General features: G+C 40.2%; 1 protein-coding gene across 8 annotated transcripts in view; it reads left to right on the forward strand.

Annotated features, from left to right (window-relative positions):
- Nucleotides 1–14,705, forward strand: part of VPS41 (VPS41 subunit of HOPS complex) — a 175,240-nt gene that overhangs the window by 146,632 nt on the left and 13,903 nt on the right. For 7 of the 8 annotated variants that reach the window (XM_074945318.1, XM_074945320.1, XM_074945316.1 and 4 more), the window contains one exon: nt 702–838. In XM_074945318.1, coding sequence (XP_074801419.1) covers nt 702–838 — 137 coding nt within the window. Of the gene's footprint in view, nt 1–701; nt 839–5,252; nt 5,479–14,705 lie in introns of those variants that run through there. The other variant, XM_074945322.1, reaches the window with a different exon arrangement.

Genomic DNA, 14,705 nt, shown 5'->3' on the forward strand with positions numbered 1-14,705 from the left:
CATCCTCAAGTATGTTACTAATTAGCACCATTACTGAGGAGAGAAGTTTTTTTAAAGATTAAATGTTCAAGAGTTAAACACCTGAATTGTACCAGCCCCCTTTGCCTGTGTATGCAGCCACTCAAGTGGACCTGCACAATTCCTGGGCAGAGGGAAGATGCTAGATCTTGAGTTGCTCTCCTTCCCAGAGCTCCATCTGGGCAGCTGATTGGCCAAAGAGCAAAAGGCACTCCTCAGCACTGCATGAAACATCATTTCTCTCCTGTGGGAAAAGCCTACTTGAGGTTCAGAGAAGTGCTTGAAAAATATTTAATTCTTGTGCTTCCAAAGTAATCATGCATTGAAATTAACCTTCTGGTTCAATGTGTTCAAGTGCCCAAAAACATTCAGCCATTGGCATACTATAATTTCAAATCTGTGTGTTATTTTTGTTCTCTTTTGAAGACTTGGCCCCTTAAGTACTCTCGGTTTCCTTTTCAGAGGCTCAAAGATTTTTGTTCGTCAGCCAATAACAGTATGTCCTCTTTCCTGCCTCAAGAGAGATGTATGCAAGAAATATATGAATGTGACTTAACATTGCCTTTTAAGGAAAGAGCTGTCATAAAATTAGCAGAAGGCTATTGGCTGTTATCAGAGCACTCTAGTATTGGGAGTCTTACTGGGGTTTCATCTTACAACTTTTTTACACCTTTTTTATACAGCTTTTATTACTGGTTTGTTAAACAACATTGGTACCCATGTTGACCCCATTCTTCTGATTCACCGCATTAAGGAAGGCATGGAGATTCCTAATCTGAGAGATTCACTGGTGAAAATTCTCCAGGATTACAATTTGCAGGTAAATGCAGCTCACGTGCTCTCTGTATCTCTGCTTCTGTGGTATTCCGCCTCAGAGGAACTGAAAAACCACTTTGTCATTCAACAGCCGGAGATGGCCACAGACTAAATCAGACAATCACAACTTCTTATATCAAGATGCTTGGGTTGTGGCACTGCATTATTTTGACTCAGGCTGTGTCTACACTATGACCTAGGGGTGTAATTCTCCTGCTCATGTACACATACGCTCGCTCTCATTGAGCTAGTGTGAGTATAAATAGCAGCATAGCCACAGTCGCACTGGTAGAAGGGAACAGAGGCATGGCTGGGCCATGCCTCGTAGAAACCCACTGGTTCCAAGAGGGTTTCTATGTACTCTGCAGGGCTCAGTCATCCCTCCGCTGCCATCACCCATGTTACCGCAGCTACGTTGCTATCGAATATGCGTACAGAAGCAGCGGAATCACACCCCTAGCTCATAGCACAGACATAGTCAATGTCCCCATGTATTGATACAAAATCTTGACAAAAAATATTAGAAGCAGAATTGGAGGGGGGGTTTTGGACTATTTTATACAATACTGTCTTCCATTACATCATGTCTGGGGACTCCTCCTGGGACCAGCAATTTTTTTGCTCTGTCCAAGACAAAGTGGAGCATGAGAAACGTCAGTGAGACCTGTGCTAGATTCTAATGCTACCCATTAAGTATCACATGCTAAATAAAAGGAAGTGAATTTTGCAAACCAAGTCAGTTTCCCTCAGTGTCTTGTGCCATGCACATTATTTTGTAGACAAGGAAATTCTCATTGTGGGATACGGAAATTCAGGTACACCCCCCAAAATATTTGCACACACATACAGAAGTAACCATTCAATTGGTTTGATTGCTGTTTATAATAGCCAAAAAAGGTACCCAAGAAATCTATCATTGTTTAAAATAACAATGTAACAAAAGTAAAGTCCTAGAAATACTGTGTCCCAAACATAACCCAGTAGCTGGATTATACCAAAATTCTGCCACTCAAACCATCACTCCCATCCTCCCTTGCCCTCTGAGGACACCTGGGCAGAAAGATGGGCCCTATAGGGTGCCATGAAGGTCATCAGTCCCTGTTTATTTCAGTCCAAGGTTAGAGGCTTGTTCCGCAGGCCTGTCAAGAAGTTTTACTACCACACCCTTGCCTGATATATCGAATGGGGATCCAGCTTGATTATTTCTGCTGACTGCAGGCTGTGGTAAAACGGCATAAGGAGAGGTGCCTTTCAAGTAGGCAGGTTCTAAGTCTTTGAAATCTCCTCCTTGTTTACCATATAAATTTTAGATAATGATTTTCAAAAATTAAGGGAGCTTTTTAAGCAGTGAATTCTCTCTGCTTTTAGTTGCACTGTCATTAAATGAAAGTGATTACAGCATATGTTTGTATATTTAATTATATAGTCACGATCTGTAGTGATTTGCACTGATTTCATCAGATATAATAAATTTTTAAGTAAATAGCTTCTAAATGCTACACTAGATGCAACATTCATGTATCAGGTTTCAGAGTAGCAGCCTTGTTAGTCTGTATCCGCAAAAAGAAAAGGAGGACTTGTGGCACCTTAGAGACTAACAAATTTATTTGAGCATGAGCTTTCGTGAGCTATAGCTCACTTCATCGGATGCATTCAGTGGAAAATACAGTGGGGAGATTTATATACACAGAGAACATGAAACAATGGGTGTTACCATACACACTGTAAGGAGAGTGGTCAGGTAAGGTGAGCTATTACCAGCAGGAGAGCCGGGGGGAAAAAACCTTTTGTAGTGATGATCAAGGTGGGCCATTTCCAGCAGTTGACAAGAACGTCTGAGGAACAGCTGGGGGGGGGGATAAATATGGGGAAATAGTTTTACTTTGTGTAATGACCCATCAACTCCCAGTCTTTATTCAAGCCTAAGTTAATTGTATCCAGTTTGCAAATTAATTCCAATTCAGCAGTCTCTCGTTGGAGTCTGTTTCTGAAGTTTTTTTTGTTGAAGAATTGCCACTTTTAGGTCTGTAATTGAGTGACCAGAGAGATTGAAGTGTTCTCCGACTGGTTTTTTAATGTTATAATTCTTGACGTCTGATTTGTGTCCATTTATTCTTTTACGTAGAGACTGTCCAGTTTGGCCAATGTACATGGCAGAGGGGCATTGCTGGCACATGATGGCATATATCACATTGGTAGATGTGCAGGTGAACGAGCCTCTGATAGTGTGGCTGATGTGATTAGGCCCTGTGATGGTGTCCCCTGAATAGATATGTGGACACAGTTGGCAATGGGCTTTGTTGCAAGGATAGGTTCCTGGATTAGTGGTTCTGTTGTGTGGTTGCTGATGAGTATTTGCTTCAGGTTGGGGGGCTGCCTGTAAGCAAAGACTGGCCTGTCTCCCAAGATCTGTGAGAATAATGGGTCGTCCTTCAGGATAGGGTTGTAGAATATGCAAATGGATATCTAAAATAATCTATTAGCCTTTGTCAAGGTTCCTTCCCCACTCTGAACTCTAGGGTACAGATGTGAGGACCTGCATGAAAAACCCCCTAAGCTTATTTTTACCAGCTTAGGTTAAAACTTCCCCAAGGTACAAACTATTTTACCTTTTGCCCTTTAACTTTATTGCTGCCACCACCAAGCGTCTAACAAATGTATAACAGGGAAAGAGTTCACTTGGAAACGTGTTTTCCCCCCCAAAATCCTCCCAAGCCCTATACCCCCTTTCCTGGGAAAGGCTTGATAAAAATCCTCACCAATTTGCATAGGTGAACACAGACCCAAACCCTTGGATCTTAAGAACAATGAAAAAGCAATCTTAAAAGAAGAATTTTAATTGCAGAAAAAGTAAAAGAATCACCTCTGTAAAATCAGGATGGTAAATACCTTACAGGGTAATCAGATTCAAAACACAGAGAATCCCTCTAGGCAAAACCTTAAGTTACAAAAAGACACAAAAACAGGAATATACATTCCATTCAGCACAGTTTATTTTATCAGCCATTTAAACAATACAGAATCTAACACATATCTAGCTAGATTGCTAGATAGAATGCTCTGTGGTTTTTAAGTGATTTCATTTTGAATAGATCCAGATAGCTCTAGGACTAAAATATATATCTTATAGAGCAGTGGCTCTCAACCAGAGGTCTGGGGCCCCCTGGGCGGGGAAGTGAGCAGGTTTTAGGGGGGCCATCAAGCAGGGCCAGCATTAGACTCGCTGGGGCCCAGGGTAGAAAGCCGAAGCACCACTGCATAGCGCTGAAGCCCAGGGCCCTGACCTCCGCCACCTGGGGCTGAAGCCTAAGCCTGAGCAATGTAGCTTCACAGGAGCCCCTGTGGCATGGGGCCCAAGGTAATTGCCCTGCTTGTTACCCCTAATACAGGCCCTAGTTTTATATGCAGAAAACCAGTTGTTGTGGCAGAGGTGAGCCGAGGAGTTTTTTATAGCAAGTTGTGGAGGCCTCAGAAAGAAAAAGATTGGGAACCTCTGTCATAGAGCTAATAGAAGTTAGGGGGGCTTAATGAAATTTATGCTTGGTTTGCAATTACAGCTGTATAGCAAAAAATAATAATATAGGGACTAGTTCTCCTTACAAAAGAATCTATAAGCTACTGCTTGAAATAAGACTGCTGCTAAAATGTCATTGATGGTGTAAAATGCACCTTTTCAAACAAGGTCTGGATTCCATATGTTAAATTTTCCATTGCTATAAACTGATGTATCTCCATTGGCTTCAATTAAACTATGCTGATTTATACAGCTGAGGATCTTGCCTCATGTATTTGACTCTTCAAATTTGTGTAGCAAACTAAATTACCTGTTTGCCATTCCTTATTATTAATACTAATGCTCAGGTCTTTATGCCATTTTTCATCTTTTCATCTAAAAGCACGTTAATGATCTTTACTCACAATTATATCTCATTTTCCAAATGGGAAAGTGCATCTCCAACTTTGATTATGAGTTAGAGGGCCAAAATTGGTCCCATTTCCCCAAAGCTCTTATGGCAACCAAGCTATCCGACAGTTTTCTGTTCTGAACTGCCCTAAAGCATGAGAGATTTAAGTCTCACTCCCTCTGTCATCCGATGAGGAAAGGCAGTGTTTCAAGTCATCACTAGTGGCCACCGCAAGCCCAGTGCTAGGGCTTCAGCCCTTCAAACATCATCCATGGATCAGGGAGGAAATGTACACACCACCTGAGCTAAAGAAAAAGCAAAGCTCCAGTTTGGGTGTTCAGAGATGTTTGTTAAGAGTAAAAGCTAAGGCTGAATGGGTTTGACTACAGAGAGTCATCAAGTCATGTACGAAAGATAAGGAATTGTGATGGTCGACTCACTTCAGCCATTTTAGAACAGGCTGCTGCAGTCACCATCTCCTCACCCTGCTTTCAACTTTACAATGTCTTCCAGGGAAGGTGGCACCAGCTTGTTCAATAAAATGAATCAGGATGGCAGCATCGTCCAGAGTCTGCTGGATCAGTTGCCTCCATGGGAAGATCACTTCAAGATGCTTCTTAGTTGTCCGCCACTTGCAGTCCCTCTTCCACTTAAGGGGCAGGAAGTTCCGTAGAGCCACCTACATCAACCAAAAAGAGATCTAGATCGCAGTCCATAAATTGAAGTCTTGGAAGACACCAAGAGTTTGTAGCATTACTCCTAAGTATCTGAAGACAGGTGACAGTATTGTGCTGTAACTGCAAAGACTCTCCCAGACCACCAGGCATACTAATATCATCCCCAGTGACTGGAAGAAGGGGGGTTATTCTACCTCTGTTCAAAAAGGGTGATGAGGCTGAATGTAGCAGCTATAGAAGTATTACGCTATTGTCAGTTCCAGGGAGAGTCTTCACTTCCATGTTAATGTATTGAATCAACAATGCACTTGGTGTCAAAGTCCAGGATACTCAGTGTGTCTGTAGATCTGGTTGTTCCACTGTCAACCAGATTGTTACCTTAAGACATCATTTTGAGAAGATAGCTGCATTTAATAAGTCATGCACAACGCTATTTACATAGATATCCTTCAGACCTTTGTTTCAGTGCATTGAGCAAGCTTGTGGGATCTGAAGAGACATCTCAGCATCCCTGGGAAGATAGTGTCATTGATAGACAAGCTCTACAGTGAAACAGGAAGCTGTGTTCGAGTCAGTGGCAGATACATGGCATTGTTGCCTGTTTGCACGAGAGGTTGGCAACACTATATTCTGTCACCATTGTTGTTCGGTATCGGCATTGATTGGTTGATGGATAAACTTGAGGAGGCAGCTGTTGGTGGCATTGAACTGGACACCATTCTGCTTTGGGATCTCGAATACACCAATGACATAATCTCATTGGCGCAGTTTGGTGAATTGCCACAATTGATGGCTGATCCAGTCAGGCAAGAAGCAGCGTGCATGGGTCTGGTTGTTAATCCAGATAAAACTACATTTCTGGCCATTATCACCAAATTTAGCCTCCAGATTACAACTAATATTAACCTGTCTGGATAGGAAATGGAGCAGGTGGCAGCTGTCAAATATTTGGGCAGTACCCTAGACAGTACTGGAGGGTGCTCAAAAGATGTGGATGCTTATATAGCAGCAACTGCTGCCATGTTTCAGGCCTTTCAGCAACCTGTGTGAGGAACGTTGTGACATTGCTTGTTCCAAACCTGCAGATCCTATACCAGCTCTGTGGTGTGGAAGTGAGATGTGGGCACTGATCAAGGCTGAAGAACACCATATTGACGTTTGTTCTTGTTGTGTCAGTCAGCTGCCCCATATGAAGTGGCAGGACAAGATAAGGAAAGGCCCACATCCAAAGCCAAACCCAAGAACTGTTTTCATCATCATTTTCTTGGTATGGACATATTATAAGAATGGAAGATCAATGAATTCCAAGTTCTGTGTACCAAGGAATGCCACTACGCAGCTGGCGAGCCAGGGGCACCAAAAGCATAAGTGGCACAACAAGACTGTCAGTGACAGATATAAATCAGCCCACCTGAACTACCGTGCCAGAGATTGGTACAGGCAGCGCTCAATTTATACAGAGGCGACACATATTTGGGATTTTCCATGATAAGTGCTAAGAATCGGGTTTGACCAGCTTTGTTTGTTTGGAAACACAGATTCACCTCTCAACATGATCAACTCAGCCCTTCATGCTTAAATGATGAGGTAGATCAGTTGAATGCCATGCAGTTCACTGTGCGGCAGTCAAGAACACAGCTAAGGGGGCCAGCATCTTTATACCACACCATTATGTGGTGGTGGTAGAATGAGTAGTATTTTTTTTGGTAGTCTTCTTCATGGATAACTAAGGTTTGTGTTACCTGTAGGGGTGTGTGTGTCTGTCTGGCGTGTGGGCGTACACATGCTAAAAGACATGGCAAGAAGTAATATCTGAGCACTGTATCCATAATTAAGATTTGTGTTTATCATGAACATAAATATTTTGTAAGTGTTGAAGTTGAAAAATCCTCTTCTTGACTGCAGTATGTATGGTACTGGAAAAAGTGAGGATAGGTTAATTTGAGCTACTTTGTACAGATAAGCTAATATAATCCTTTGCATCTCTGGTATTTTTATGATGGTAATAGGACTCTATATTAGCCTGAGTGCCAAAAAAAAAAAAAAAAGGATAAATTAGTCTTTGTGGATGTGCTGACTTTGAGTTTCCTTAATTTCCTTTGAATCCTCATCCCCCATTCAATTCCCTCTCTGCTAGTATTTTCAAAATCTCAGCCAATTTCTCCTCGTTAGCCATATTTTGTATCTCCTACTCCAGTTTTGCCTTCCTTCTCTGTCAACATGCCTGTCTCTTTCTGCCCAATGCCACCTCGTTTCAGTATGACACAATCTCTGTCATCCTTCCATTCTATTTTAGTCCGTCATCTAAGAGAGTGAAGGACAGTCTCCCCCACCTCCAGAAAGGGAAGAATAATGCTGACTTCTCTCCTCTTTCTCCCCATCCAGCCTGAGAGAGGATGTTTGCTTCAGCTACAGTGCAGCCTTGTCTGATAAGACTTCCTCCCAAATTTTTCCACCCTTCTTATCACTAGTTAGCTTCACCCATGGGAGTGTGATGTATGCATTGATTTAAACAAGTCACAGATGGCCTTTGTACTTTAAGGACAGTGATGGTGTAGGCCTATACTGAGCAGCCTTAGATGATGTATACTGAAAAGGTCAGTGGCTGCTCCAACTGTTGGTATTACGGATTAAGATGAACGAGTGATAATTTACAGTGGGATTTATTTATTTATTTAGCCCTAGTTTTAGCGGTTTAAATGACTCTCTCCTACCTCATGGTCTCCACCACCAGCAGTGTTCAATCCTATCTTACCCATCTTTATGCATTTTTATGTAATAAACTCAGTCAGTTAGGTATGTTAAAACTTGTATTTATTTGCTAGTTAGTACTTTAGAGAGACAAGGTAAGTAAGATAATATCTTTTATTGGATCAACTTCTATTGGTGAGAGAGACAAGCTTTCGAGCTTACACAAAGCTGCTCTTCAGGTTCTTCCAGAAGTGGTAAATTGAATAAAATGTAGGCTAAAGCCACAACTTGGAAGTTCTTGTATTTTATATCTAACTCTTTAAATCTAACTCTTCACTGAGATGAATATTAAATCATAAATCAAGTAGGCCACTGACAACTGCATTTTAATTTATATTGCTATAAAATTGTGCATTCTATTAAAAGTGGGTCCACTCATGCATCAAAAGTGACAGGCTTATGAGCGGTGGTTTATCTAACAGAGAATAAATTGCTATCCTGCCGCCAGCATTTGAAATATAATTAAATCACAATCAGAACTCTGGCAGGCACACCAAATTACAGCAGGTTACATTGAAATTCTGACAATAAAGCAATAATTTACTATTTTTAATTCCTGGTTTGTTTTCAGCTGCTTTAAAACTTTCAGTCCTTTTTGGAAAACAGATAGCCAAAAACAATCTTTAGTTTTAAAGACTGTGTGTAGAATAATTTTGATAGCACGTCTTTAATAACTAACTTACACTTTTACTTGTATCATAGAGGATTTCCCTGCCAACCAACCCACAGTCATTTATTATATTGCAGCAACTCTTAAATTCTATTAGAGTACCAATGTCAAGTATTTTTCTATGGAATAAAGTATTTCATTGCTGTTAAAATCTTGTGTACACTGTAAATTCCCAGACCTGCACTTGGTTAAACCAAAGAACATGTAAGTATTCTAAAAGTACAAGAACATTTTTGTTATTAAAAATCCTCTGTTTAAAACTCAGGACATTCAAGTTTAAGGTTACTCTTTGAAGAACTTCAAACATTTGAAAATATGGACCTGCACAGCTGATGAGTCCAAACAACCTTAGCTCTGCACCTGTAGCAAACTCTCTTGACCCAAAATTCTCAAACTTCAGTCTGTTTCCTCCCTACTACAAATGATGGTGGAAGTTACAAGTGCCTAAATATAAGTTAGGTACATAACTTTAAACACTCATATCTGAACATTTTGACATAAGTTTTGTGGACCCATCTTTAGAATGTACAGAAATATGGTCCTTGCCTCAGTAAGTGTTCTGATGTAAAAAAGACCAATAAAAATATTCTTCTTATTCAGTCACTTGTTGCACAGTTTAAGCACATCTCTTTTTCCACATTGATAAAATAAGAGTCTCTTCAGCTTCAGGTTGTACTAAAGTGGAATTTAGTTTACATTAATCACGGAAGTGAGCAAATGTTGCATATGCATCATTGTGATAAATTTAAGATGGTACCTCTGATTTTAAAAATAGTTTTAATTCATATTCCCTTTTTTTCTACAAGTAGCAGAAGGATAGCTCAGAAGACATCCCTTACTCTAAGATCTTTTTTGTTTATATCAAATATATAACCAATTTTTTTTAGTATTTTTAATAACTCTTGACTACTCAGGTACTTGATGACTATACTCAGGTACTGTGACCTTTTTTTCTTATCTCTATTGACTGAACTTAAGTTCTCTATCATGACTGGTTGAATGCTGATTAAAAATCCATCTGGAAAATTTATGTTGAATGTTTTCTGTTTATTTCAGTCCACCTCATTCTTATTTTGTCCTAAATACAATATAAATAAGCTGCTGATTCTCAGAGTGACCACTAGGGGGCACACACAACTTGCACACAGCCTACCTGTGTCTATTGATAACAATATCTACATGATGTGTGTTTTGTTGTGACAGATCTTCTTTCTTCCTTGATTTCATTCAGAAATTTAAACTCATTTAGGCCCCAATTCAGGAAAGAATTTAAGGACGTGCTCGTTGATTTTCATGGCATTTAAGTATGCCCTTAAATTTAAGCACATGCTTAAGTGCTTTCCTGAATAGGGATGGACTTGAGGATATCTTTATGTATTTTGCTGAATCAGGCCTTATCAATTAAATGGAAGTTTGTGTGGCTGGTCACCAAATTATCTGATAGTATCTGCCCAAATGCAGTGTAATGTGACCAAAACAGAGGATGAAAGTTTCATTATTTTCAAAGGGCTTGGTTCATGAGGTTATTTATTAAATAAAGTGAAAGGTACTGTGTCAGTGTCACATTTTTCTCCTTGTTTCATTCTCCTGATTTTTTTTCCCTTTTAATAATCTCACCCTTTTCTAGAAAGGAAGTTAGGGTTCCTGGGACATTTGCTGCAGAGGAACAATCATTTTTTGTCTAAGAGAATTTGATCCTGCTGCATTTATGGTTTCTTTGTAAATTTCCCCCCTATTTCACTATTAGTGAGTTAGGTCCCATTAGACAAGATTGGCTACCTATATGCCCTTTTCGTCCTAATAATGGCAAATGATTCTTTTAAAAGATTCATTTTTTCCATTGCTTCTCTTTTCTGTACGTAGTTATTAAATTATCCAGTTAGTCTTTAAACTCCCTGAATCTGTGTCAGTGGAATTTTGAGCTCTGACCTAGGACCTCTTTGCACTGTAATTTTTTTCTTGCCTATTCTATTGAATTATTAGCAGAATAAGGTTTGACAGTGAGTCTTCTACAGGTTTTCCATAGCCATAAATGTGTCTACTGGTTCATCTATTCTAAAGCTTCTCTTTCTCAACACTTATATACGGCCTATATTTTTAAGTACCAAATAGTTTGATTTTTTTCTTCTGATTTAATTGGTTTTACTCATTTCTATTACATAAACAAATGTGAAATGTAACTCCTTTAAAGTCCTGTTTTCAATAATTGCTTCTGGCAATGAGAATGGACTACATACAGTGGTTTAGACCTCCTAAGGCATTGTCATTCACACACCTGAAATATAAGTGATGAATCCCTATGTGGTATCCCTTGAAGACTTGAAGACTTCTAACATTTAAATCCCTTGAAGACTTCTAACATTTAAAATAGGGGAACGCTCCTATTCTGCAAATTTGTTTCATCCGGCTGTTCTGTCATAAAAGCTTCCAGACATTTTTTAAAAGTCATTTTAAAAGTGTAAGCCACTACTCTATAGTTTAAGTGGAATTTGTCTTTCACTGTGGTCCTTTTTGGATGAAGAGGGGGCAGAACCCATGGGGTCAGAATCAGATGTCTCCTGAGAAATAAAGCAGGTATTAAAAAGTTAGTGTTACTGTTTTTAACTTTGTATGCATTGTAGAACTGAATTCAGTTCATTGTGTTTTGAGGTTGTATGATTTAATATTTTGATGTATTTAGTGCTGGAGAATATGACTGTCACCCACTGGCATGCCCAATTTAAAATGTTCAGAGATTTATTGTCTATGAATTAATAAAATGTACTTCAGATGTATAATTAGCTAATTTTTGGGAAGTCCTACATACTGTAATTCATTTGCAACCTGTGAGTGTGGTGATTTCAGTTTTTCGAAACTGTTTACTTAGCTGTAATTCAGTCTGCTATGATATATTCTTTCAATTAGTTATACAGCTGAGTGTTCCAGATTATTTTATTCACTTTTTCTTTGAGTACAGATAATCAGAAGTGGTGGTGCAATCATTCTCCTCTTACAGCACATTTTGTTTGTAGGATTGTCAAACTAAAAACTGTGACCGAGAGTGCTGTTTGAAAACTGGTTTCATGGAAATTAATTATTTCAAACCATCCACACAGTATAGAAAAATGGGAACCTGGGACTTATTCAGGGTTGTTATATTTGCATAAACATGCTTCATGTGGAAATTTAAATGTCTTCCTTGGTTCTGCATCGTTAGGGACTGTTTAATACTGTACATAATTCAACGTCATTGATTCCAAGCTTGCATTTTACAGTATTGCTGAACAATAATGTCCATCTAATGAAGTGCATTAGAGAAATGCAGAAGGACTGAGACTTTCACTAAGAAAATATGAAAGCTAAAGCTTTGATTAATTTTCTTGGCACCTAAAGCTTCTGTATAAATGACTTGTCAGTGTGAAATACATTTGAACAAAAATAAACTTGGAAGGATCTTAGTTGTAAGTGTTTTGGAAATGTTTAGTACATGTAATGTGTTCCCAAGTGCCTTTTCTTGGAGGACGTAGAAGGAATCACTGTAACATGATGGTTCTCTTTTTCCTCTTTCCATTTTTAGGTTTTTGGGGGTTTTTTGTTTTAAGTATACATACAAATTGGCTGGGATGAGGGCATTAAACTGGCAAGGAAGTTGCCCCTGGGAGGAGAGAGACCAGGATCTTGGGAAAGGAGTAATGAACGTGGGTATAGGATGGAGGATATAAGTGATTGGTTGGAAGTGGTGGGGCACTGTAGGAAAATGCCTGTCCCTCCCCCTTTTTGTGGGGGTGAGAAGTGAGGAGGTGTGGGAGGAGCAAGGAAGATAGTGGGAAGGCTACAGCTTTTATGGTAGTGTATTTTGAAAGAATTCTGCTCTCTGTGAGAAGACAACAAATTCTTACTTGGAATCAGGCTTGGTGATTACAAAGGTGCCCCATGATGCAGCTTCTAGTAGTTTTCTGGGGCATGAAGACATCTTGGGATTATCTTGGGGCCATGAGGTTTGATTTCTGCTGTCAATTATAAAAGGCAGAGGACTGAGAGAGCCAGCAGTAGACAATGTGCAGCTCTCCATTTGGTGTGGGTGATTGCTCCTGGTTCAGAAGTGTTGGCTCATCTGTCTGAATCAGAGCATGCCTGCAGCTTCCAGATTTGAAATGGGGCTGTCAGTATTTTCAATAGGATTTATTATCCCTTCTTAGCAAACTCGTCTTTCTTATGGAAGTGAGGTGCCTTTATCTTGGTAATATACGAACTCGAGTCTTGAAATTTGGAGCATAAGTGCAAATTCATCCACTGATTGTCCATATGGATTCCATTCTTGGAGGACATGTACCCCAATTATACAAGATTGGTTTCTTTTGGCCAGTAGTGTCCGCTGGGGCTGTGCCTGCATCTTAGATATCCTTGTGCCCTCCCCATCACCAGCAAGGGCCAAAGGACCAAGCAGGCCCAACTATCCTTCTTACCGCCTGCGGCAATGAGACTGAACCCTCTGCAGCATCCACCTTTTCTCTGCACAGTGTGCCAGTGTGTGTTAATTAGAACCACAATTACTGATCTACAAAGCTAAATGGAAGAGGTTCTCTATTTCGGCATGTCAGTACCAGCTTTCTCTCTTGACGTCTCCAATTTCAGCAATATTGGACTATTTGCTTGTCCTGAAACAAATCTGGACTTTCCAGCAGCTCCATAAGGGTCCACTTAGTAGCAATATCTGCATATCACCCTCCTATCCATACTATTTTTTTCCACGCTCCAGGGCTAGATTCCCCAAGGACATCATTCATGTTTTTCCTTCTTTGTGGGAGCCCCTTTCCTCTTCGGAAACCTCAGTATAGTATTAGCAAGGTGATGGGTCCTCCTTTTGATCCTTTAGCAACCTGTTCCTTATATCGCCTGTCTATGAAGGCTGTTGTTAATGACTATTACATTAGCGTGAAGGGTAGGGAAGATAACAGGTACTCATTATACAGTTTCATAAGGACAGGGTGGCTCTCAGACTTCACCTCAAGTTTCTGCCCAAGGTTGTGGCAGAGTTCCATATAAACCAATCCATTCACCTCCCATTTTCTTTCCGAAGCCTCATTCCACCCCAGAGGAAGCTAAACTTCACACTTGATGTAATAAGGGCATTGTCATCTTACATCAACAGGACAAAATCATTCAGGAATACACCCAGGTTGTTGATGGCCTTGCTCAGCCCTTTATGCCCTTGGAGGAGGGTGGGGAGCAAGGACATGCAGGGTGCAGTCATGGCTCCAGCTGACACCGCTGACCAAATTAATCGATTTTGTGCTCATGGGAAGTGTGCACATGAAGAAGGGAATCCATGTGGACAAACATGCTGAAGAAAATTTTCCTTAATGATGAGTTGTCCCCTTGCTGATACCTTCAATCGTTCATCTTGAGTGGCTCACTTAACCTGTCTTGCCAGCTAGAAGAGCTGAATTCATAGATTATAAGGCCAGAAGGGACCAATGTGATTCTAGAAGCATAGAAAAGAGTGGCTGGAAGGGACCTTAATAGGTCATGTAGTCCAGCGCCCTACCCCCAGCCTCACCCCGACTGCACTGAGGCAGGACCAAGTATACCTAGACCATTTCTGACAGGTGTTTGTCTAACCTGTTCTTAAACCCCCCCAACTTTCCTCTGAAAGCCTATTCTAGTATGTAACTCTGCTTATAGTTAGCAAGTTTTTCCTATTATCTAACCCAAATCTCCCTTGCTGCAGATTAAGCCCATTATTCTTGTTCTACCTTCACAAAGAACAATTGATCACCTTCCTCTTTATAACAACCTTATACATATTTGAAAACTGTTAAGTCCCCCCATAGTTTTCTTTTCTCAAGGCTAAACACGGCCAGTTTTTTAAACCTTTCCTCACAGGTC

Source organism: Natator depressus, chromosome 2 (assembly GCF_965152275.1).
Source record: "Natator depressus isolate rNatDep1 chromosome 2, rNatDep2.hap1, whole genome shotgun sequence".
In the NCBI taxonomy this organism is placed as follows: Eukaryota; Metazoa; Chordata; order Testudines; family Cheloniidae; genus Natator; species Natator depressus.